This window comes from Neofelis nebulosa, chromosome 7 (genome assembly GCF_028018385.1).
Source record: "Neofelis nebulosa isolate mNeoNeb1 chromosome 7, mNeoNeb1.pri, whole genome shotgun sequence".
Taxonomy (NCBI): Eukaryota; Metazoa; Chordata; class Mammalia; order Carnivora; family Felidae; genus Neofelis; species Neofelis nebulosa.
In genome coordinates this window covers 30,229,941-30,254,669 of record NC_080788.1, presented here as the reverse complement: position 1 = coordinate 30,254,669, position 24,729 = coordinate 30,229,941, and the positions used below count along the sequence as shown (strand labels likewise).

The 24,729-nt window shown below is 35.2% G+C and overlaps 1 protein-coding gene across 3 annotated transcripts in view; it reads left to right on the top strand.

Annotated features, from left to right (window-relative positions):
* SCAPER (S-phase cyclin A associated protein in the ER) overlaps positions 1-24,729 on the top strand; it is a 525,678-nt gene that overhangs the window by 166,176 nt on the left and 334,773 nt on the right. For all 3 annotated transcript variants that reach the window (XM_058736955.1, XM_058736953.1, XM_058736954.1), the window contains 2 exons: positions 22,733-22,814; positions 24,288-24,440. In XM_058736955.1, the coding sequence (XP_058592938.1) occupies positions 22,733-22,814; positions 24,288-24,440 (235 nt within the window). The remainder of the gene's footprint in view (positions 1-22,732; positions 22,815-24,287; positions 24,441-24,729) is intronic.

Here is a 24,729-nt window from a genome sequence, read left to right as displayed (position 1 = left end):
GTCTTTCATATATGGCTTTTATGCTCTTGAGGTATGATCCTTGTATACCTATATTCTTGAGGGTTTTTATCAAGAAAGGATGCTGTATCTTGTAAAATGCTTTCTCTTCATCTTATGAGAGGATTGTGTGATTCTTGACCTTTCTTTGATTGATGTGATGTATCACATTGATTGTTTTGCAGATATTGAACTAGCCCTGCATCCTGGGTATAAATCCCACTTGGTCATGGTGAATAATTCTTTTAATGTATTGTTGGATCCGGTTGGTTAGTATCTTGTTGAGGATTTTTGCATCCATTTTCATCAGAGAAATTGGTCTGTAGTTCTCCTTTTTAGAGGGATCTTTGTCTGGTTTTGGAATCAAGGTAATGCTGGCTTCATAGAAAGAGTTTGGAAGTTTTCCTTCCATTTCTATTTTTTGGAACAGCTTCAAGAGAATAGGTGTTAACTCTTCCTTAAACGTTTGGCAGACTTCCCCTGGAAAGCCATCTGGCCCTGAACTCTTTTGTTTTTTGGGAGATTTAAATTACTAATTCAATTTCTTCACTAGTTATGGGTCTGTCCAAATTTTCTATTTCTTCCTGTTTCAGTTTTGGTAGTTTATATGTTTCTAGGAATTTGTCCATATCTTCCAGATTGACATTTTATTGGCATATAATTGCTCATAATATTCTATTATTATTGTTTGTATTTCTGCTGTTTTGGTTGTGATCTCTCCTCCTTCATTCTTGATTTTATTTATTTGGGTCCTTTCCTTTTTCTTTTTGATCAAACTGGGTAGGGATTTATCAATTTTGTTAATTCTTTCAAAGAACCAGCTTCTGGTTTCATTGATCCATTCTACTATTATTTTGGTTTCAATAGCATTGATTTCTGCTCTGATCTTATTATTTCCTGTCTTCTGCTGGTTTGGGGTTTTATTTGCTGTTCTTTTTCTAGCTCTTTAAGGTGTAAGGTTAGGTTATGTATCTGAGATCTTTCTTCCTTCTTTAGGAAGGCCTGGATTGCTATATACTTCCCTTGTTTGACCTCCTTTGCTGCATCCCAGAGGTTTTGGGTTGTGGTGTTAACATTTTCATTGGCTTCTATGTACTTTTTCATTTCCTTTTTAACTTCTTGGTTAGCCCATTCATTCTTTAGTAGAATGTTCTTTAGTCTCCAAGTATTTGTTATCTTTCCAAATTTTTTCTTGTGGTGATTTTGGGTTTCATAGTGTCACGATCTGAAAATATGCACAGTATGATCTCGATCTCTTTGTACTTGGTGAGAGCTGACTTTTGTCCCAGTATGTAATCTATTCTGGAGAATGTTCCATGTGCACTTGAGAAGAATGTGTATTCTGTTGCTTTAGTATGAAATGTTCTGAATATATCTGTTAAGTCAATCTGGTCCAGTGTGTCATTCAAAGCCATTGTTTCCTTGTTGATTTTCTATTTAGATAATCTATCCATTGCAGTAAGTAGGGTGTTGAAGTTCCCTACTATTATGGCAGTATTATCAATGAGTTTCTGTATGTTTGTAATTCATTGATTTACATATTGATTAATTGATTTATATATTTGGCTTCTCCCATGCTTGGAGCATAAATGTTTACAGTTGTAGATCTTCTTGGTGGGTAGACCTCTTAATTATGATATAATGTCCTTCTTCATCTCTTGTTACAGTTATTTTAAAATCTAGGTTGTTTGATATAAGTATGGCTGCTCTTGCTTTCTTTTGGAGACTATTAGCATGATAGATGATTCTCTATCTGCTTATTTTCAAACTGAAGGTGTCTTTAGGTCTAAAGTGGGTCTCTTGTAAACAGCAAATAGATGGATCTTGTTTCGTTATTCATTCTGTTACACTATGTCTTTTGATTGGAGCATTCAGTCCACTGTCGTTTAGAGTGAGCACTGAAAGATATGAATTTATTGACATTATGTTTCTTGTAGAATTGGAGTTTCTGATGGTGTTTTCTGGTCCTTTCTAGTCTTTGTTGCTTTTTGTTTGTTTTGTTTTTCATCTCTTCTCCCCTCAGAGAGTCCCTCTGAAAATTTCTTGCAGGGCTTGTTTAGTGGTCACGAACTCCTTTAGTTTTTGTTTGCCTGGGAAACTCTTTATCTCTCCTTCTATTTTGAATGACAGCCTTGCTGGATAAAGAATTCTTGAGGGCAGGGTGGGTGATGGGTATTGAGGAGGGCACCTTTTGGGATGAGCACTGGGTGTTGTATGGGAACCAATTTGACAGTAAATTTCATATATTAAAAAAAATAAATAAATAAAATAAAATAAAATAAATTAAAAAAAAAAAAAAAAAAGAATTCTTGGCTGCATATTTTTGCAGTTCAGCACTTTGAATATATCCTGCCACTCCTTTCTGGCCTGCCAAGTTTCTGTGGATGGGTCTGCTGTGAACCTGATCTGTCTTCCCTTATAGGCTAAGGACTTTTTTCTTTTGGTACTTTCATGATTCTTTCTTTGCCTGAATATTTTGTGAATTTTAACTATGCTATGCCTTGTTGATGGTTGGTTTTTGTTGAATCTGATGGGAGTTCTCTGTGCTTCCTGGATTTTGATGTCTCTGTCTTTCCCCAGGTTAGGAAAGTTTTCCACTATGATTTGCTCACATAAACCTTCTAACCTTTTTGTCTCTCTTCCTTTTCTGGGACCCCTATGATTTGGATATTATTCCTTTTTAATGAGTCACTGAATTCTCTAATTCTTATACCATGCTCTTTTGCCTTAGTTTTCCTCTTTTTCTTTTGCTTCATTATTCTCCATAATTGTATCTTCTAAATCACTGATTTGCTGCTCTGCTTCATCCATCCATGCCATTTTGGCATCTGTTTGAGATTGAATCTCGGTGATAGCATTTTTAATTTCATCCTGACTAGATTGTATTTCTTTTAATCTCTGTAGAAAGGAATTCTATGCTTTTTTTTCAACCCCACCTAGTATTCTTATTATTGTGATTCTAAATTCTGGTTTAGACATCTTGTTTGTATCTGTGTTCATTAAGTCCTTACCTGTTATTTGGGGTGAACTCCTTCATTTTGTCATTTTGAAGGGATAAAAAGAGTTAATGAAATAAAGAAAAAAAAAATAAAAATTCAAAATGACACAAGAAATCAATTCAAGGAATCTAGATCCTAGGCGTGTTTGGTCTGGTTGTTGAAATAAGCTTGATAGAATAGAGAAAAAAAAGGAAAGAAAAGAAAAAAAAAAGGAAAACATTTGAAAATTAAAATAAATGAATACAATAAAATAGAATAAAATGAAATGGTGAACATAAAATAGAGTTTAAAAATTTTACAAAAAGTAAAACATATTAGAAAAAAATTAAAAATCTTTTTTATAAAATGGAAAATAAAACCTTTTTCTGTACTCAAGAATAAGAAAACAAAAGAAAAAAATATTGAATAGATGGACCAGTGAACAGAATGATATACAATTGAAATTACATCCAGTTTCCCCTGGAAGTCAAACTATGAAGCGCTTTATACTTTATAAACTAAGCAGGAGGAGAGATTTGCATTATTCCTCTAGAGCACAGGTGGCTCAGTCACGCGGGGCTTGGTGTAGTGGCTCCGTTTTCCACTAGATGGCACTGCTTAGTTTATTGGGGTGGATTGTTCTGGTGCATGTACGTGCTATGCGTATGTATGGGAAGGGTGAAAATGGTGTCACCCAGCTACCTAGTCTCTACTGTCAGAACTCTGTGCTTGTCTACCGGCAGTGAGGCACCCCTGCTTTGTCTCTAGCTTCCGTTCACTCCCCGCTTCTAATCTGTCCGTGACCAAGCCATTGGTCTGCCAGGCGGCACCTCCCTTCTGCGTTTAATTTCAGACGGGGCTGTGTTTCCAAACCCCTCACTTCTGAGGGCCCTGCAGCTTTGACCTGCTCAGACTCTCTGGGGGAGGAGGGTCTTGCCGAGCAAAGGCCAGGTGCTGGTCTGCCATCTGGAACATTCTTGTGACCATGCTGCTGCAAATGCTCAGAGACTGTAGCTGGGTGTGAGCCCACCCCAGAAAAACTTCATGTGATAATGTAGCAGTAGTGTTTTAGGGATTATGGTAAATCACAACACACATCTGGTGCCAGGCTTCACCCTTAACGTCCTTATTCTAACACCAGCGAATGTGGCTGTTCTCTGGGGTCTGCTGGGACCTTTGCCTGTGGGGAGGCTGCACAGCCTCTACCAAATGTCCTCTCAGCTGGGAAATTGCCTCTCTCCCTGTGGCCTGAGGACCCCTTTGTCTTTGTTGTCTGCTTCTGAGGATTTGCCCTTCCCCCCCGGAACTTCACCAGTGTCTTAATGGAATTTAAATTCTCTCCTTTCTCCCTTTTTTCAATCCCTTGTGGTCCCTTTCTCTTTTCTCCCTTTTTTGTTTAGTCTACTCTTTCTTTTTCTCTCCAGCTGCTTTCGGCAGGGGGTGGGAGTACTTTTCCTGTACTCCCCTCCCATCTCCATCCTCTCTACACAAGCAAAAACAGCTCCGTGGTTTCTCTCTCCCCTAGTTCACTTCTCCACACCACATACCTGCCGAGTTCTGTGGTTCAGGTTGTGCAGATTGTTATGTTAATCCTCAAATCAGTTTTCTAGGTGTGCAGGATGGTTTGGTGTTGATCTAGCTGCATTTCTGGGAGGAGAGAAGCAAAAAAAAGGTCCATGTTGCTCCACCGTCTTGGCCCCTCCTATAGACTCTATATTCTGGTCAAGTGATCACTTTGTCTGTCTCTAGCCTTAATTCTAAAGATTTGCAATAATTCTTGGTGTCTATTACTGTCCTTTATGTTTTTTTTTAATTATCAGGACTGTCATGGCCCTTTTGCATTTACATTGTTAGAATCAGCTTGCTCAATTCTAAATTAAAAAAAAAAAGAAATTATAAACATTTTCTTGTGTTTTTTTTTTTAACTTTTAGATACAGGATTTACTGATGCAACACTTATATACAACACCCAGTGTTCATCACACGTGCCCTCTTTAATCCCCATCACCTGTTTAACCAACTCCCTCCCTCCTCCCCTTCTATAACCATCAGTTCTCTATACTTAAGAGTCTTTTTCTTGGTTTTCCTTGCAAATGGCAAGATTTCATTCTTTTTTATGGCTGAGTAACAATTCCATTATATATATTCACCACATATTCTTTATCTACTCATCAGTTGATGTATAATTGGGCTCTTTTCATAATTTGGCTATTGTTGATGCTGCTGTAAACATTGAGGTGCATGTATCCCTTTGAATTAGTATTTTTGTTTTCTTTGGGTAAATATCTAATAGTGTAATTTCTAGATTGTAGGATAGGTATATTTTTAATTTTTTGAGAAACCTCCATACAATCTCCCACAGTGGCTGCAACCGTTTGTATTCCCATAAACAAAGTAAGACGGTTCCACTTTCTCTACATCCTCGCAAATACCTGTGTTAATTTTAGCCTTTCTGATAGGTGTGAGGTGATATCTCATTGTAGTTTTGATTGTATTTCCCTGATGATGAGTGATGTTGAGCATTTTTTCATGCATCTGTTAGCTTTCTGGATGTCTTCTTTGGAAAAATATCTATTCATATCTTATGCCCATTTTTAACTAGATTATTTGTTTTTTGAGTATTGAATTTTATAAGTTCTTTTTAGATTTTGGATACTAACCCTTTATCTGATATGTCATTTACAAATATCTTCTCCCATTCCACAGGTTCATTGTTTCCTTCACTGTACAGAAGGTTTTTATTTTGATGAAGTCTCAGTAGTTTATTTTTGCTTTTGTTTCCCTTGCCTCTGGAGACATGTCAAGTGAGAAGTTGCTGCCCTTGGTCAGAGAGGTTGTTGCCTGTTTTCTCCTGTAGGATTTTGGTGGTTTCCTGTCTCACATTTATTTACTTATTTATTTTTTAATTTATTTTTTAATGTTTATTTATTTTTGAGAGAGACAGAGACAGAAGGCGAGTGGGTTGGGCAGAGAGAGAGGTAGACACAGAATACGAAACGGGCTCCAGGCTCTGAGCTGTCAGCACAGAGCCCAACGCTGGGCTCAAACTCACAAACTGCGAGTTCATGACCCAAGCCAAAATCAGATGCTTAACTGGCTGAGCCATCCAGGCACCCCCTCCTGTCTCACATTTAGATCTTTCATCCATTTTGAATTTATTTTTCTGTATGGTATAAGAAAGTGGTCCAGTTTCATTCTTCTGCATGTTGCTGTCCAGTTCTTCCAACACTGAAGAGACTGTCTTTTTTCCATTGGATACTCTTTTATGCTTTGTTGAAGATTAGTTGACAATATATTTGAGGGTTTATTTCTAGGTTTTCTTTTCTGTTCTGTTGATCTGTGTGTCTGTTTTTGTGCCAGTACCATACTGTCTTAATCACTACAACTTTGTAATATAACTTGAAGATCAGAATTATGATGCCTCCGGCTTTGCATTTCTTTGTCAAGATTGTTTTGGTTATTCGGGGTCTTTAGCAGTTCCTTGCAAATATCAGGATTGTTTGCTCTAGCTCTGTGAAAAATGCTGGTGGTATTTTGATAGAGGTTGCAGTAAGTGTGTGGATTGCTCTGGGTACTATAGACATTTTAACAATATTTGTTTTTCCAATCCATGAACATGGAATGTTTTTCTCTTTCTTTGTGTCCTCTCCTATTTCTTTCATCAGTATTTTATACTTTTCAGAGTGCAGATCTTTCCCCTGTTTGGTTAGGGTTATTCTTAGGTATCTTATGGTATTTGATGCAGTTGTAAATGTGATTAATTCCTTGATTTCTCTTTCTGTTGATTCATTATTGGTGTATAGAAATGCAGTAGATTTCTGTATGTTTGTTTGGTATCGTGTGACATTACTGAGTTCATCTTTCAGTTCTAGCAATTTTTTGGTGAAGTCTTTTTGGTTTTCTGTGTAGAGTATCATGTCATCTGCAAATAATGAAAGGTTTGACTTCTTCCTTGCCAATTTGGATGCCTTTATTTCTTTTTGTTGTCTGATCAATATGGCTAGGACTTCCAGTACTATGTTAAGTAACAGTGGTGAAAGTGGACATCCCTGTCTTGTTCTTGACTGTAGAGGAAAAGCTCTGCTTTTCCCCATTGAGGATGATATTAGCTCTGGGTTTTTTGTATGTGGCTTTTATTATGTTGAGGTATGTTCCCCATAAACCTACTTTTTTGAGGATTTTTATCAATAGATGTTATACTTTGTCAAGTGCTTTTTCTCATCCATTAAAAGAATCACCTGGTTCTTTTCCTTTCTTTATTTTTTTTTTCTTTTCAACTTTTTTTTTTTTTTTTTAATTTATTTATTTTTGGGACAGAGAGACAGAGCATGAACGGGGGAGGGGCAGAGAGAGAGAGAGACACAGAATCGGAAACAGGCTCCAGGCTCCGAGCCATCAGCCCAGAGCCTGACGCGGGGCTCGAACTCACGGACCGCGAGATCGTGACCTGGCTGAAGTCGGACGCTTAACCGACTGCGCCACCCAGGCGCCCCTCCTTTCTTTATTCATGTGGTGTATCATGGTGATTGATTTGCAAATACTGAACCACCGTTACAACCCAGGAATATATCCTACTTGATCATGGTAAATGATTCTTTTAATGTACTGTTGGATTTAATTTGCTTGTATTTTACTGAGAATTTTTGGTTCCATGTTCATCAAGGACCTTGGCCTGTAGTTTTCTTTTTTAGTGGAGTCTTTGTCTGGTTTTGGTATCAGGGTAATGCTGGTCTCATAGATTGAATTTGGAAGTTTTTCTTCCATTTCTATTTTTTGGAATAGTTTGAGAAGAATAGGTATTAACTCTTCTTTAAATGTTTTTTGGGGACGCCCGGATGACTCAGTCAGTTGGGCATCCGACTTCGGCTCAGGTCATGATCTCATGGCTCATGAGTTCAAGCCCCACATCAGGCTCTGTGCTGACAACTCAGAGCCTGGAGCCTGCTTCAGATTCTGTGTCTCCCTCTCTGCCTCTGCCCTCCCTCACTCACATCTGTCTCTGTCTCAAAAATAAATAAACATTAAAAAAAATTTTTTAAATGTTTTTTGGAATTCCCCTGTGAAGCCATCAGCCCATGTACTTTTGTTTGGGATAATTTTGTACTTTTGTTTTGGGATAATTGGGATAATTTTGATTACTGATTTGGTCTGTTTGCTGATTGTTCAACATTTCTGTTTCTTCCTTTTTCAGTTTTGGTAGTTTATATGTTTCTAGCAATTTATTTATTTTTTCCAGGTTGTCCAATTTGTTGGCATACAATTTTTCATAATATTCTCTTATAAGTGTTTGTATCTCTGTGGTGTTGGTTGTTACTTCTCCTCTCTTCATTTGTGATTTTATTTATTTGGGTCCTTTCTCTTCTCTTTTTGAGAAGTCTGGCTAGAGATTTATCAATTTTATTAATTAATTCAAGGAACCAGCTCCTGGCTTCATTGATCTGTTCTATTGTTTTTTTAGTTTCTATTTCTTTTATTTGTGCTCTAATCTTTGGCATTGTATTGAATCTATAAAGTAATGCGGGGAGATTGATATATTTTAAATTGATCCTTCTAGGTTTATGAACATACTACTAAATGTTTTTTCTATTTGTTTAGATCTTCAGAAATATCTTTACATGAACTGTAACTTTTAAAATGATTAAAATAGTAAACTTTATGGGGTGCCTGCCGTGGCTCAGTTGGTTAAGTATCAGACTTCGGCTCAGGTCATGATCTTGCAGTTCATGAGTTTAAGCCCCGCTTCGGCCTCTACACTGGTGCTGCGAAGCCTGCTTTGAATTTTCTCTCTGCCCCTTCCCCACTTGCCCTCTGTCTCTCTCAAAATAAATAACTAAACTTTAAAAAAAGTAAATATTATATATATTTCACTACAATAGAAATATGTACAAAAGCTGTTTATTAAAAAGGTTATAAAACTTCTATTATAAATTACATATTTATGTACTACAAATTACATATTATAATCCTTATAACCTTTTTATAAACAGTTTTTGTGCATATTTTTATTGTAGTGAAATATACATAACATAAAATTTACTATTTAAATAATTTTAAAATTTGCAGTTCATTGGCACTAAGTACCTTCCCATTGTTGTGCTTACCATCAACACTGTCCATGTTCATAACACTTTTCATCTCTCAAAACTGAAACTCAGTATCCATTAAGTAATAGCTTTATATTTCACAACCGTCCCCTCCTGCCACCAAGCCCATGACAACCACCATTCTACTTTCTGTCTATGAATGTGACTACTCTAGGCACCTCATATAAATGGAATCATATGCTATTTGTCTTGATGTCTTTAAGGTTTTTCCATGTTGTAGCATGTGTCAGAATATCCTCCCTTTCTAGGGCTGAATAATATTGCATTGTGTGTATACACTATATTTTGTTTATCCATTCATCTGTCAAGGGACACCTGGATAGCTTCTCCTTTGGGCTGTTGTGAATAAAACTGCTGTACATGTGGGTATATAAATATCTGTTCAGGTCCCTATTTTTAATTTTTTGGGGTATATAGGTAGCCAGAAGTGGAATTGTTGGATCATATGATAAATTTATCTTTCATTTTTTTGTGGAACAGCATACTTTGTTTCTGTAGTAGCTGCTCCATTTTACATTTCCACTGGCACTAGAGTTCTAATTTCTCCATATCATCAGCTTTGCTTTTTTTACTTTTGACTTTTTTTCTTCTTTTTGGGGGAGATAGTAGCCATCCTAATGGGTTGTGAGGTGGCATCTTAATTGTAATTTTGATTTGCATTCCCCTAATGATAAGTGAGGTTGACTACCTTTTCTTGTACTTAATGTACATTTATGTATCATCTTTGGAGAAATGTCTATTCAAAATCTTTGCCTGGTTTTTAATCAGGTTTTTTTTTTTCTTGTTGAGTTGTAGAAGTGTCTTTATATATTTTGAATATTGACCCTTATCAGACATTTGATTTGCAAATATTTTCTCCCATTCTGTGGATTGCCTTTTCACTATGTTCTTGTTAAAAAATTTTAAATTTTGATGTATTCCAATTTGTCTGTGTTTTCTTTTGTTGCATGTACATTTGGTGTCATACCCATGAAACCATTGCCAAACTCTCTGCTCCATATGCTTTCTTCTAGGAGTTTTAGTTTTAGGTTTATGTTTAGGTCTTCAATCCATTTTGAATTAATTATTGTATATGTTATAAGGTGGGGGTCTAACTTCATTCTTTTGCATGTGAATATCTTTTCCCAGTATCATTTGTTGAAAAAATTGTCATTTCCTCATTCGATGGTCTTCCCTTGGCACCCTTATCAAAAATCATTTGATCATATATTTGAGGGTTTATGTATTGGCCTTCTATTCTGTTCCACTGTTGTATAAGTCTTTATACCAGTACTGTAGGTTTGTAATAAGTTTTGAAATCAGGGATCTTTTAGCTTTGTTATTGTTCAAGATTGTTTAGGGTATTCAGGGTCCCATGTGAATTTTAGGATAGATTTTTCCCCCCATTTCTGCAAAAGAAATCATTGAGATTTTGGTAGAGATTCCATTGAATCTGTGACTTGCTTTCGATAGTACTGACATCTTAAAAATATTAAGTCTTCTGATTAATGAATATAAGGTTTTTAAAAATCTTTTTGTGTTTGTATTTTCTTTCAGCAAAGTTGCACATTTCAGTTTACAAGCCTTTTACCTCATTAGTTTATTTTTAATTATATGTGTGTTAACATTTTTTGAAATTTATTTTTGTTAGTTTATTTTTGTTATGCTGTTATAAATAAAATCTCCTTAAAAAAATTTTTTTTTAAACATGTATGTTGCTGGTGTTTAGAAATACCATTGATTTAGACCTAGGGCTGCCATAGCAATCTTGAGAAAGAACAAAGATGGAGGTTTCACAATCCCAGATTTCAATATGTCTTACAAAGCTGTAGTAATCAAAATAGTATAGTACTGGCACAAAAATAAACACATAGATCAATGGGACAGAATAGAGATCCCAGAAATAAACCCATGTTTATATGGTCAACTAATCTATGACAAAGAAGGCAAGAATATATAATGGGAAAAAGACCATCTTTTCAACAAATGGTGCTGGGAAAACTGAAGAGCTACATGGAAAGCAATGAAATTGGACCACCTTCTCACACCATACAGAAAAATAAACTTAAAATAGATTAAAGACCTAAATGTGAGGCTGAAGGCATAAAACTCCTAGAAGGAACATAGGCAGTAATTTCTTTGACATCAGCCATAGGAACATTTTTTCTAGATAGGTCTTCTCAGGCAAGGGAAACAAATGCAAAATCAAATTATTGGAACTATACCAAAATATAAAGATTTTGCACAGCAAAGGCAACCATCAACAAAATGACAAGGCAGCCTACAGATTGGGAGAAGATAATTGCAAAGAATATATCCAATAAGGGATTAATATCCAAAATATATAAAGAACTTATACAAGTCAACACAAGAAAAAAACAAGTAATCCAATTAAAAATGGGCCGAAGACCTGAATAGATATTTTTCCAAAGAAGACATATATAGATGGCCAACAGACATATGAAAAGCTGCTCAACCTCACTAATCATCTGGGAAATGCAAATCAAAGCCACACATATTACCTTAAACCTGTGAGAATGGCTAGAATCAAAAAGATAAGAAATAAGTTTTGGTGAGGATGTGGAGAAAAAAGAACTCCAATGCACTGTTGGCAGGTATGTAAATTGGTACATACATTATGAAAAACAATATAGAGATTTCTATCAAAAATTGAAAAATAGAAATAGTATATGATCTAGTAATTCTGCAGATGATTTACCCAAAGAAAATAAATACACTAATTTGAAAAGATTTATACACCCTTGTGTTTATGGCAGTGTTACTTATAATAGTGAAGATTTATGGAATCAACTCAATAGTCCATTGATAGATGAATGGATAATGAAGATGTGATGCACATGTGTGTGTGCACATGTGCACACACACATACATATTGAATATGACTCAGCCATAAGAAAGTATGACATATTGCCATTGGAGCAACAAGAATGGACCTAGAAGGTATAATGCTAAATGAAATCGGTCAGAAGAAGACCAAAACTATGTGATTTCTCTCACATGTGGAATTTAAGAAACAAAACAGATGACTGTAGGGGAAGGGAAAAGAAAAAAAGAGGGAAGCAAACCAAAAGTGACTCTTAACTACCGAGAGCAAAGTGACTATTGATGGAGGGAAGTGGGTGTGGGGGAGGTGTGTTAAATAGGTGATGGGTATTGAAAAGTGCACTTGTGATGAGCACTGGGTGTAATATGTAAGTGATGAATCATTAAATTCTACTCTTGAAAACAAGGTTGTATGTTTTTTAAAATCATGGAGTTGAATTTATCAGATGTTTTATCTCCTTATATAGATATGTTCATGTAAAATATCTCCTTTAATCTGATCTAATGTGATGATTAATTTTTTAATATTTAATCAAGCCTGCATTCCTGGGATAAACCCAACTTGGTTTTGATGTAGTATAGGAATTTATTCATATAAGTATGGTTTTTAACTTAAAGGGTGAGATAACCCTATATTTTTTAAATTAATAAACATTTTTCTGAACTATAACATAAACAGAATAATACACAAATGAATAAATCTGCAGCTTGGTGAATTGTCACCATGCACCTGTATCCTCTAACCTGGTCAAAATATGGAATATTTAGCAGCACCACAGGATCCCTCCCATGTATCTTCCAAATTACCACCCCTTCTTCAACCTTAATAATAATCACTATACAAGCTTCTTGCACTTTTTAGCCTAATTGGTTTTATGCCTAGGAATGAGGTTGCTGGTCTCTGGGTTATTGCAAATGTTCTGCATTAGTAAACACTGCCAAATTGTTTAGCAATATAGTTGTACAGTTTACATTTTCACTAGCATTTTGAATATTCTCGATGCTCTATATTGTCTAAAATTGGAGTAGACAGTTTTTAAGAAAATTTTTTTACAATTTTATTGTGATATAATTGACATATGAAAAATTGCATTTATTTAAGTGTACTATTTCATGAGTTTTCACACATGTAATCTCTGAAACCATCAGCATGATTAAGGTAATGAACATAACCATCATCCCTCCAGATTTTCTCGTGCTGTTTGATAGTCCATCTCTCCTTCCCTCTACCCTCCTCTCCAGACAGCCAATGATTTACTTTCTCTTTTGTCTTTCACTTTCTTTTACTCAGCATTATTATTTTGAGATTCCTTCAGATTGTTACTTGTACATACAGCTTCTTTTTTATTGCTAATTAGTATATATCCATGTACTAATTATGCATTTTTCTATTGATAGAAATTTGGGTTTATTCCACTTTTTTGGTCATTATAAATAAGCTTTTCTGAATGTTTGTGTATGAGTACTTTTTGTGGACATATGCTTTCATTTCTCTTGGGCACATAGCTAGGAGATGGATGGCTGGGTTATAGGGTTGATGTATGTTTAACTTTTTAAGAAACTACAAAATGTTTTTCCAAAATTAGTCACACCATTTTAAATACCCATTAGTAGTGAAGGAGTTTCAGTTTCTTCAAAGCCTTGACAACACTTGGTGGATCAGTTTTTTAAACGTATGCCTTTCTAGTTGGAATATTGTGCTGTTTCATTGTGATTGTAATTTGCATTTCTCTGATGACTGATGTTCAGCATCTTTGCATGTGCTTATTAGCCATTCATCTATCTTCTTTGGTAAAACATCTACTCATATCTTTTGCCCATTTTTCAAGTGAGTCCTTCATTATTATTGAATTGTAAAAATTCTTTATATATTCTGGATTCCCATCCTTTCAGGTATGACTTAGAATTTGTGGCTTATATTTTTATCTTTTAAATAGTTATTTGAAGTGCAAAAGTTTTAATTTTAATAAAACCCAATATATCAAACTTGTTTTATGTATGAAGCTTTTGGTGTCATATCTAAGAAATCTTGCCAAACTCAAAATCACAAAGATTATTTTTCACATATTTTCTTCAAGAAGTGTTTCAGTTTGGCACTTACAGTTAGGTCTATAAGTCCATTTTTCTTGTGACTTTATTTAATTTAATGACTTATTTTTAGTGTAGTTGACACACAGTGTTACATTAGTTTCAGGTCTACAACTTAGTGACTTGACAAGTTTATACATTATGCTTTGTTTGCCACACGTGTAGCTACCATTTGTCCTGTTACATCACTATTACAGTATCATTGACTGTATTCCTTATGCTGTGCCTTTTATTCCCATGACTTATTCATTCCGTAACTGGAAACCTGTATCTCCCTATAGCCTTCACCCATTTTGCCCAACTCTCCATATCCCTCCCTTCTGGCAGCCATCAGTTTTCTATATTAATAGGTCTGATTCTGATTTTGTTTGTTTGTTCATGTATTCTTTTCCTTTTAAGGTAACTTTTATGTATGGTATGAAACAAAGATCTAAATTTATTTGCATATGGATATCTATCACAGCATCATTTGTTGAAAGACTATTCTTTCACCATTTATTGCCTTGCCACCTGTTCAAGATCAATTAGTCATACATGTAAGGGTTTATTTATGGATCTGTGCTGTTCTATTCATATGTATATTTCTATTCTTATGCCAGTACCAGACTGTCAATTACTGTGGCTTCATAGCAAGTTTTGGAATCATGCTTTGTAAGTTCTCTTACTTTGTCTCTTTCAAAACTGTATTTTCACGTAAGTTTTAGGTTTGCCAGTTTCTTTTTTTTTTTAATTTTTTTTTTTTTCAACATTTTTAATTTATTTTTGGGACAGAGAGAGACAGAGCATGAACGGGGGAGGGGCAGAGAGAGAGGGAGACACAGAATCGGAAACAGGCTCCAGGCTCCGAACCATCAGCCCAGAGCCTGACGCGGGGCTCGAACTCACGGACCGCGAGATCGTGACCTGGCTGAAGTCGGACGCTTAACCGACTGCGCCACCCAGGCGCCCCTAGGTTTGCCAGTTTCTACAAAATAGCTTGCAGGGATTTTGGTAGGAATTGCCTTGAATCTATAGATCATTGTGGGAAGAGTTGCCATCTTTACAATATTGTATATTCTGATCCATGAATATGATATCTCTATATCTCCTTTAATTTATCTCAATAGTGTTTTATAGTTTTTAGTTATAGTTCTAATTTGTAGGTCTTACACTTTTTTTCTTAAATGTATTCTAAATACTCTTCTTGAAGTCATTGTGATTGGAATTATTTTCTTTATTTTTGGTAGTATTTGTTGCTAGTATACAGAAAGACAATCAATTTTTTATATATTTCATTTTACAACTTTGTTTTTTTATTACCTGCTGTTTTCTTACTAGTTTTGATGGTGTTTTCTTTTTGTTGTTGTTGTTGTTTTTCCTTAGGATGTTTTATAGACTCACATCATCTGGAAATTACGAGTGTTATACTTCTTGCTTTCTAGTATAAATGTCTTTTTTTTTTTTTCCGTTGTCTTTTGCACTGGCTACATGCCAGCAGTATAATTTTAGTAGAGGCTGTGATATTGTATATACTTACTTTGTTCTTAATTTTAGTAGTGAGGCATTTAGTCTTTCCCTGTTACCAATGATGTTAGTTGTAGGTTTTTCTTAAATCCCCATTATTAGATTGAGGAAATTCGCTTGTATTTCTAGTTTGTTGAGTGCTTTTTAGCATGAATGGACTGAGTTTTGTTAAATAAATGCGCTTTTTTTCTTTTTGCACATCCATTAGGATTGTGCAGAGTTTTTTTGTATGTTGTAGTTATTACATTAATTCATTTTCAATATTAAACCAACCTTGCATGCCTGAGTTAATTCCTACTTGGTCATGGTGTATACTCATTTTTATATGTTCCTAATTTCTTGTTAAGGATATTTACATGAGGGATATTGGTGTATAATTTTCTCATGATGTCTTTGGTTTTCATTCCTCATAGAATATGATGGAAGTGGTTTTTCTTGCACTATTTAGGGGAACTGTTTGTGTTAGGATCAGCATTATTTTTTTAAATATAATTTGCCAAAGAATCTGTCTAGGCTTGGATTTTTCTTTTGGGGGAGATTTTAAATTACCAACTCATTTTTTTTTTTCATGTTTCAAGTTTTATTAAATTCTGGTTAGTTAAGGGATTCATCACTTACATATAACACACAGTGCTCATCACAACAAGTGCCCTCCTTAATACCCATCACCTATTTAGCATTTGATGGTCTATTGGGATTTTTTTGTTTCTTATTCAGTCAGCTTTCATAATTTGTGTCTTATTAGGAATTTGACCTTTCCATTTAAGTTCTCTATTTTTATATATTTATAAAGTTCATTATTTCTAATAAGTAATTTCACTATGATCTATAGTGATGTCTCTTTCATTCCTAATTTTTGTTTACTTTGGGTTTCATTAGCTCTGCTTTTCCTACTTTTATGAGGTTGAATCTTTAGTTGATAGATTTTATATATTTCTACATTCCCTTTTAAATTTTAAAAATTAAAAAAAATTTTTTAATGTTGATTTTAGAGAGAGAGAGAAAGCGTGAGTGGGGGAGGGGTAGAGGGAGAGGGAGAGGGAGACGGAGGATCCGAAGCAGGCTCCGCAGAGAGCCCTAGGTAGGGCGTGAACTCATGAACCGTGAGTTCATGACCAGAGCCAAAGTTGGATGCTTAACTGACTGAGCCACCCAGGTGCCCCTATTTCTACTTTCCTAATTCAAACATTTAAGGGTATAAAGTTTTTTCTCAGCACTTCTTTAACTTCATCCCATCAATTTTGATATGTTAATTTTAATTAAAGATACTTTCTAATATTTTTTAGATTTTTTTGATACATGAATTATTTAGAATCATGCTTAGTTTCCAAATATTTGGTGATATATCCCCAATTTTCTGTTGTTTTATAATTAAATCTTTTGTAGTCGAGGAATATTCTTTGTATAATTTTAGTCCCTTTAAATTCATTGAGATTATTTTATGACCTTGAATGTAAACTATTCTGGAGAAAGTCCTACAAGCTGTTGTAAAGTGTTTGTGTTCTGCTGTTGTTGGGTCAAGTGTTTTTTGTTTTTGTTTTTTTTAATGTTTTACTTATTTTGAGAGAGAGAGAGCGGGGGAGGGGCAGAGAGAGAGAGAGAGAGAGAGAATCCCAAGCAAGCTCTGCACTGTCAATGCAGAACCAGATCTGTGGGGCTCAGTCCCATGAACCTGTGAAATCATGACCTGAACTGAAATCAAGAATCTGATACTTAAAGAACTGAACCACTCAGGCACCCAGGATGGAGTATTCTTTAAATGTCAGTTAAGTTAGTTGGTAGTTTTGTCTAGGCTTCTGTATACTTACTGATTTTCTGTCTAGTTTTATTAATTTCTGATAGACTGTTATGGAATTCCCCTGGAAAGCCATCTGGCCCTGGACTCTTGTTTTTTGGCAGATTTTTGATTACTAATTCGATTTCCTTACTGGTTATGGGTCTGTTCAAATTTTCTATTTCTTCCTGTTTCAGTTTTGGTAGTGTATATGTTTCTAGGAATTTGTCCATTTCTTCCAGATTGCCCATTTTATTGGCACATAATTTCTCATAATATTCTCTTATTATTGTTTTTATTTCTGCTGTGTTGGTTGTGATCTCTCCTCTTTCATTCTTCATTTTATTTATTTGGGTCCTTTCCTTTTTCTTTTCGATCAAACTGGCTAGTGGTTTATCGATTTTGTTAATTCTTGCAAAGAACCAGCTTCTGGTTTCATTGATGTGTTCTGTTTTTTGGGTTTTGATAGCATTAATTTCTGCTCTAATCTTTATTATTTCCTGTCTTCTGTCGGTTTTGAGTTTTATTTGCTATTCTTTTTCCAGCTCTTTAAGGTGTAAGGTTAGGTTCTGTATCTGAAACCTTTCTTCCTTCTTTAGGAAAGCCTAGATTGCTGTATACTTTCCTCTTATGACTGCCTTTGCTGCATCCCAGAGGTTTTGGGTGGTGGTGTTATCACTTTCATTGACTTCCATATACTTTTGAAATACTGTTGAATTGTCTATTTATATTCTCAGTTTTGACAATTTTTGCTTTGTGTATTTTGGTGTCTCAAATGTTAGGGGCATATAATATCTTCCTTGGGTATTGGCCCTTCCATCATTATAAAATGTTCCTCTTTCACATTTAAAAAAAATATTTCTTGCTATAAAGTCAATTTTTTTCTATTTTAAATATAGCCATGGCTATCGTTTACATGAAATGTCTTTTTCTGTCCTTCTACATTCATACTTTTGTGTCTTTTTTATCTAACCTGTGTCTCTTATGGTCTAAATAAAGTTGAAGTTACTTTTTGATCTAGTCTGCTAGTTTCTGCTTTTTCATGAAAGTGTTTTGTCCATTCTCATTGAATATAATTATTGATATAATTACATTTATATTTTCTATTTTGATCCTTGTTTTCTATACATCTCAAGTTTTTTTTGTTCTCTTACTACTGCTTTTTTTCTTAATACATTTTTAGTGTATTTAAATTTTTCTCTTGATTTTTAAAACTATTATTTTAGTTGTTTGCTTAGTGGTTGCTCTCTTTACTACAATACAAAGTAAAGAAGTAGATTATTAAAATCTACTTTTGATTAAAACGAACTTAATTTTGGTAAGATAGAGTAACTTTGTTCCACTATAGGTCTATATCCTTTTCCTCTAGTGTTGTCATTGTCACATATATCTATACATGTGGTAAACTCAACAATCCAGTGATAGAATTATCTCTTTCTGTAGTGTCACATTTTTCAAAGAAATTAGAATAAAAGAGAAAATACATTTATAAGTTCCTTTATACTAATTAACATATTTACCATTTCTGGTGTACTTCATTTTCTTTGTTTATGGATTCAGGTTACTTTTTGGCATAATTTCTCTTTAGCTAGATGGCCTTTCTTCAGTATTTTCTACGAAGGGAGTTTTGCTGTCATTGAATTATCTTGGTATTCACTTATCTAGGAATATTTTGACTTCATTTTGTTTTTGTTTTTAAAAATTTTTGTTGTTGAAGTATCATTGGCGTTTTCCTTCATTCTGAATGATATTTTTGGCAGATTTATTTAGAGTTCTTGTTTTTTTTCTTTTTTGTTTTCAGTAGTTTGAATTTTTTGACTTCTGTTTTTTTCTGATGAGAAGTTAGCCATTAATCATATTGGTTTTTCCTCTGTATATGGTGAGTTGTTTTTTTCTTCCTGCTCTCAGAATTTTCTGCCTGTGTGTAACCAGTTTCATTCTGATTTGTCTAGGTTTATTGTCTTCATGGTTATTCTGTTCTGTACATATCAAGTTTGGGAAGTGTTTGGCCATTATTTGTTCAGATATTTGTCATTTCTCTTCTGAGTTGTCACAGTTTCTTAAACTTTGCATGGTTTTGATGACCTTGACAGTTTTAGGTAGTGGTCAGGTATATTGTAGAGTGCTCCTCAGGTAGGACTTGTCTGATGCTCATCTTATGGTGAAATTGATGTTATAGCTTTTGGGGAAGAAGAGCACAGACGTGACTGTGAATTACCATTTGTAACATGTCAGAGGTTCATGCTATCAATTGGACTTATCACTGATTTTATTAACCTTGATCACTTGGCTAAGCTAGTGTTTGTCAGGTTTCTCCATTGTTACTTTAAAAATTTCTCTATGCTGTCCCCGGTGGAAGCAAGCCACTAAGCATAGGCCATGCTGAAAAGGTGGGGAATTATTCTTTACCTCCTTGAGGGAAGAATTCCTACGTTAATTGTTTATAATTTTTCTGTACAGGACAGTTGTCTATTCTCTCCTATTTATTCATTTAAATGTTTTTTTTTAATGTCAGTGTGGACTTATATATATTATATATATACATATATATACATATATAATTATAAAATTATACATTGTGCTGTAAACCAGTATTATTTATATTGTTACTCAAATTGTTCCAGCTTTGGACATTGGGAGCTATTTCATATGGAATCATCCATTTGTTTAAGGATTCTTGGTTTCTTTTATTGGAAAGGTTTTTAAAAAAACTTTCTATTTTTCTGTTGAGATTCCCTATTTGTTGAATCATTGCCATAATATTTTTCTTTAGTTTGACATACTTTCTTTTAATTCTTTGAACATATTTGTAACAGCTGTTTTGTAGTCTTTGTCTACTAAATACAGCATATGGCCTCATTCAGGGACAGTTTCAGTTGACTGCTTTTTCTTTTCTTTTTTTTTTTTTTTTAAGTTTATCTATTTTTCAGAGAGTACAAGAGAAAGCATAAGTGGGGGAGGGACAGAGAGAGGGAGGGAGAGAGAGAGAATCCCAAGCAGGCTCCACACTGTCAGTGTGGAGCCCAATGCTGGTCTTGAACTCACAAACTGAGATTGTGACCTGAGCTGAAGTCTGATGCTTAATTGACTGAACCACCCAGGTGCCCCTAGTTGACTGATTTTTTCAAAGCCTGGTCATGCTTCTTTGTATGTCTCATAATTTATGATTGTTTCTTTTCCTGTTATTTTTGTCTTTGTGAGTTTATGCCTATTCTATTCATTTCTTGTGGTTTTTTGGAAGGGAACAGAAATAAATATGTTTTCAACATGATGTGTGTATTTTTTATTTATTTTATTTATTTTAAATTTTAGTTAACATACAATACAATATTGGTTTCAGGAGTAGAATTCAGTGATTCATCATTTATATGCAACACCCAGTACTCAGCACAAGTGCCCTCCTTAATACGAATCACCCATCTAGCCCATCTCCCACCCACCTCCCTCCAACAACCCTCAGTTTGTTCTCTGTCATTGAGAGTTTCTTGTGGTTTGTTTCCCTCTCTCATCTTCTTCCCCCACCCTTCCTTCCCCTATGTTCATCTGTTTTGTTGTTTAAATTCCATGTGAGTGAAATCATATGGTAATTATCTTTCTCTGTTTGACTTACCTCTCTTAGCATAATACCTTCTCCATCAATGTCATTGTAAATGGCAAGATTTCATTCTTTTTGCTGGCTAATATTCAAGTGGGTGTGTGTGTGTGTGTGTCTCACACACACACACAAACACAAACCCCACATCTACTTTACCCATTCATCATTTGATGGACATTTGGGCTGTCCATAATATGCTATTGTTGAGAATGCTGCTATAAACATTGGGGTGCATATACCCCTTTGAATCTGTATTTTTGTATACTTTGGGTAAATACCTAATAGTGCCATTGCTGGATCAAAGGGTAGTAAAAGTAAACAGCAAGCTAGATCTTTTTTCCCCTAGATCTCAAGCTTTGTATACTTTTTGATCCATAGACTTGGTGCAAGCAAGTTGCTTATGCTGTTTTTCTGGGGAAGAGGCCTGTTGTGCTGATTCTCAGGCTGACTTGTTGCAGTGGAAATGTGGGGCTTGGTGTAAATGGCTCTGGCCTCTGCTAGTTGATATAGTTTTGCTCCCTGAGGGCTCTCCATGCTGATGGGTGAGTTGAATATGGCTGTGCTCCCCTCTCTAGCCCCAGAGCTGAAAGATAATGCCTCCTACTCTTCAGGGGAACCCTCACAGAAGAACAATCAGTCACCCCTCTTGTCACCCCTGTTTCTGTCAGAACCCTGCATTCACTCTACCTGTGTCCTAGCTTCTTTATCTCAGGCCCATGACTGAGTTTCAGAACTCCAAATTTTAGGGACTCTGGAGGCATGGACCATTGCTTTTTTTCTGGGGGAGGGCCTTGAAATGCTTTTGCTGGCCTGTGGGAGGAAAACAGTGGCAGGACTGTAGCAGTTCAGGGTTTATGTCAAAATGTAGCAGAACACCACCAACTCTGCTTGCTGCCCTCAGCCCTTATTCTGCTCCTGTGCCTGGATATAGTGCAGCACCTTTGCCCCACCTGTCCTTTTTGTGACCGAGGGGGTCCTCAGACCACGCTGTCACTCCTGGGATTCCTCCCTGCTTTGCTACTCGGGCACCTTTAAGCCAGGCAATTCCTCCACTGTAGCAGACTTCTACAAGTTCAGATTTTACACTCCACTGCTTATAATACTTTGCGATAGCCTCCGTAAGTAGGCTCCCTCCCCACTGCTATACCCACAGCTATGTTTCCCCCAAGACCACTCTCTGCACCTCCTGCCTTCCAAAAGGTGGTTGCTTTTCTACTTGTAGACTTGCAGTTTTTGTTTTCTTAGACCTCTGGTTGATTTCTTAGGTGTTAAGAATGATTTTTATCAAATCATTGTGAGGTCTGATTAGTGTTTTGGAGGAACAAGACAAGCTTAGGATCTCCCTACTTGTTGCCAATTTAACTCCTCCCTCTCAACATGCCATATTTAAATGAGAGTTCCAGTGGTAGTTAGTATTTAAATCCATACCTGGGTCTGTGTCCAGAAATCTATTATTTTTAAATTTCTTTTTAACATTTATTTATTTCTGACAGGGAGAGAGTGCTGTCAGGGGAGGTGCAGAGAGAGAGAGGGAGACAAGGGATTTGAAGCAGGCTCTATGCTGGCAGCAGAAAACCCAATGTGGGCTGGAGCTCATGAACCATGAGATGAAGACCTGAGCTGAAGTTGGATGCTTAACTGACTGAGCCACCCAGATGCCCCCAGAAACCTATTTTTATAACTGAAAACTTGTGTTGCTTTTTAAACATTTATTGAGCAGTGTATTTGGGACATAGGCACTCAGAAAGAATAATTTAAAAAATAATAATTCTGTAGAATATATAAGCCTATGTATCCTAATCATTTTTAACCTCGTGAAGTTCGATTCTCCAAGCAGTTGAGTTTATCGTTTTTTACTATCTTCTTACAGAGATAGGGAAGAGCGATTGGCTGCACTCACAGCTGCTCAACAAGAAGCAATGGAAGAGCTCCAAAAAAAAATTCAGCTTAAGGTAAGGATAGTATATATTTCAATTTGAAATTTTAGAGCTTTCAATGGCACATGAGATTAAATCTTTTATTTAAGGAATTGTATAAAATTTTAATTTGTATTCTTAATATTTGGTTAATAAGACCTCCATGATTTGGTTTTGGTCCGTTCTAATTCAACTGTCTGAAAAATTTATTTTAATATGATAAAATGATGAGAATAATTAAAGGAATTTTAATTTTCCTGTTTTTACTAACCAATTTGTTAGTGACTTGAAGGCATTACTCTTTGGTTTCTGATAGTTATACTTTTTAATTATCTACAAATAAACAAAAAATGATTAGTATAATTAGTTTCACTTGATTTTCAGTGCCTATGAATTGTGCGATTGTAACTTGGGAAATTATGATAAACTATTTTCTAGAAAATCTTTACCATTAGTAATACAGTTTCTAGCAGTATATTTTACACTGTGTAACAATTACTTATACATTGTCTCCTCACAGAGATAGTACATTCCATAAGGTAGAGGGCCATATTTTATCACAGGACTTTATCATTCACTAAAATTTAATGTACCAAAAATCTGTTGAGCCTTCTAGTAGACGTGGGGTTAATGAGATGAGTAAGTCATGATTCTAAATTCCAAGAAACTCTTAATGTAGTGTGAGAATCAGTTGCTAAACAGATAATTTCCATATGGACATATTACTTGGAGTGCTATGAAAGTATGGATGAGGACACTGAGTTTAATATGAAGCATTTCAGAAGTCAGGAAAAAATTTTAGAGAATAACTCCTGAGCTGAATCTTGAATGGGTAGGAGAATAGGTAGGTGGGTGGGATGACATTTCCAATCATATGAAAAAGTATGAGTGTTAAGTCAGAATTCTGGAATTGTGTTTTTTCAGCTTGGTTATGTTTTTTGTTTTGGGGGTAAGTCACTGGAGGTGTGGAGAACCAGAAATGGTGGTGTGGAGTTGGTGTGGTAGAAGTCTGCATCATGATGGGGTTTGTCTGCTATGAGGATGTGCTTGGTCTTTACGTAGGGGTCAACATTTCTGAAAGTGTGTTCCCAGAAGTGCTTCTCAAAAGTGTGTTGTAGTCAATTAAGTGTGTAAAATGTTTTTTAGTATGAGCTAGGTTTATTGAGTCACAATGCACAGAGACATACTACAGGCTCCATATAGTTCAGTGTTAAAAACCTGTTTTGCTTTAATGTAGTGTTTTCCAAATTTATTTGCGGATAGAACCTTTTCCACAAAGCACTTACAATATCCTATGGTGTTCCAAGAAGCACACTCTAAGAGACGTTACTGTGCATGTAGGAGATATTAAAGGGCTTTATGTAAATTCTTATTCTTAGTGTTCAGGTCAACATTGAATGAAGACATTTCTTCTATTATTGTAGAAACTTTAATGGAAATACTGTTTTTTTAAGTTCTCCGTATAATTTGCATCATTTTTACATTCTCACGCTTTGACTTCATTCACAGCATGATGAAAGCATTCGAAGGCACATGGAACAGATTGAACAAAGAAAAGAAAAAGCTGCTGAGTTAAGCAGTGGGCGGCATGCAAATACTGATTATGCCCCCAAACTGACTCCTTATGAAAGAAAGAAGCAGTGTTCCCTCTGTAATGTCCTGGTAGGTTGTCATTACTAATATTGTGATGATATGATTTATTACTAAAGTTTTTTAAACTATGGAAATATATTCTCCCGGTCTTTTAAAATTCATATGATTTTAAACCGTGGATTTCTTTCATGATTTTTATGCTAAGTAAGTAGTATAAAAATAACATTGGCATTTAAGAGTATCAGCGCAAAGTGCCAGAGTAATGCAATTGCTGCTAAAATGGATATATACCTGCTTAATTGATAGCCCAAGCAATATTTTTGGGTACTGGAATCAAAAAAGAAAAAGGCATTTTCAG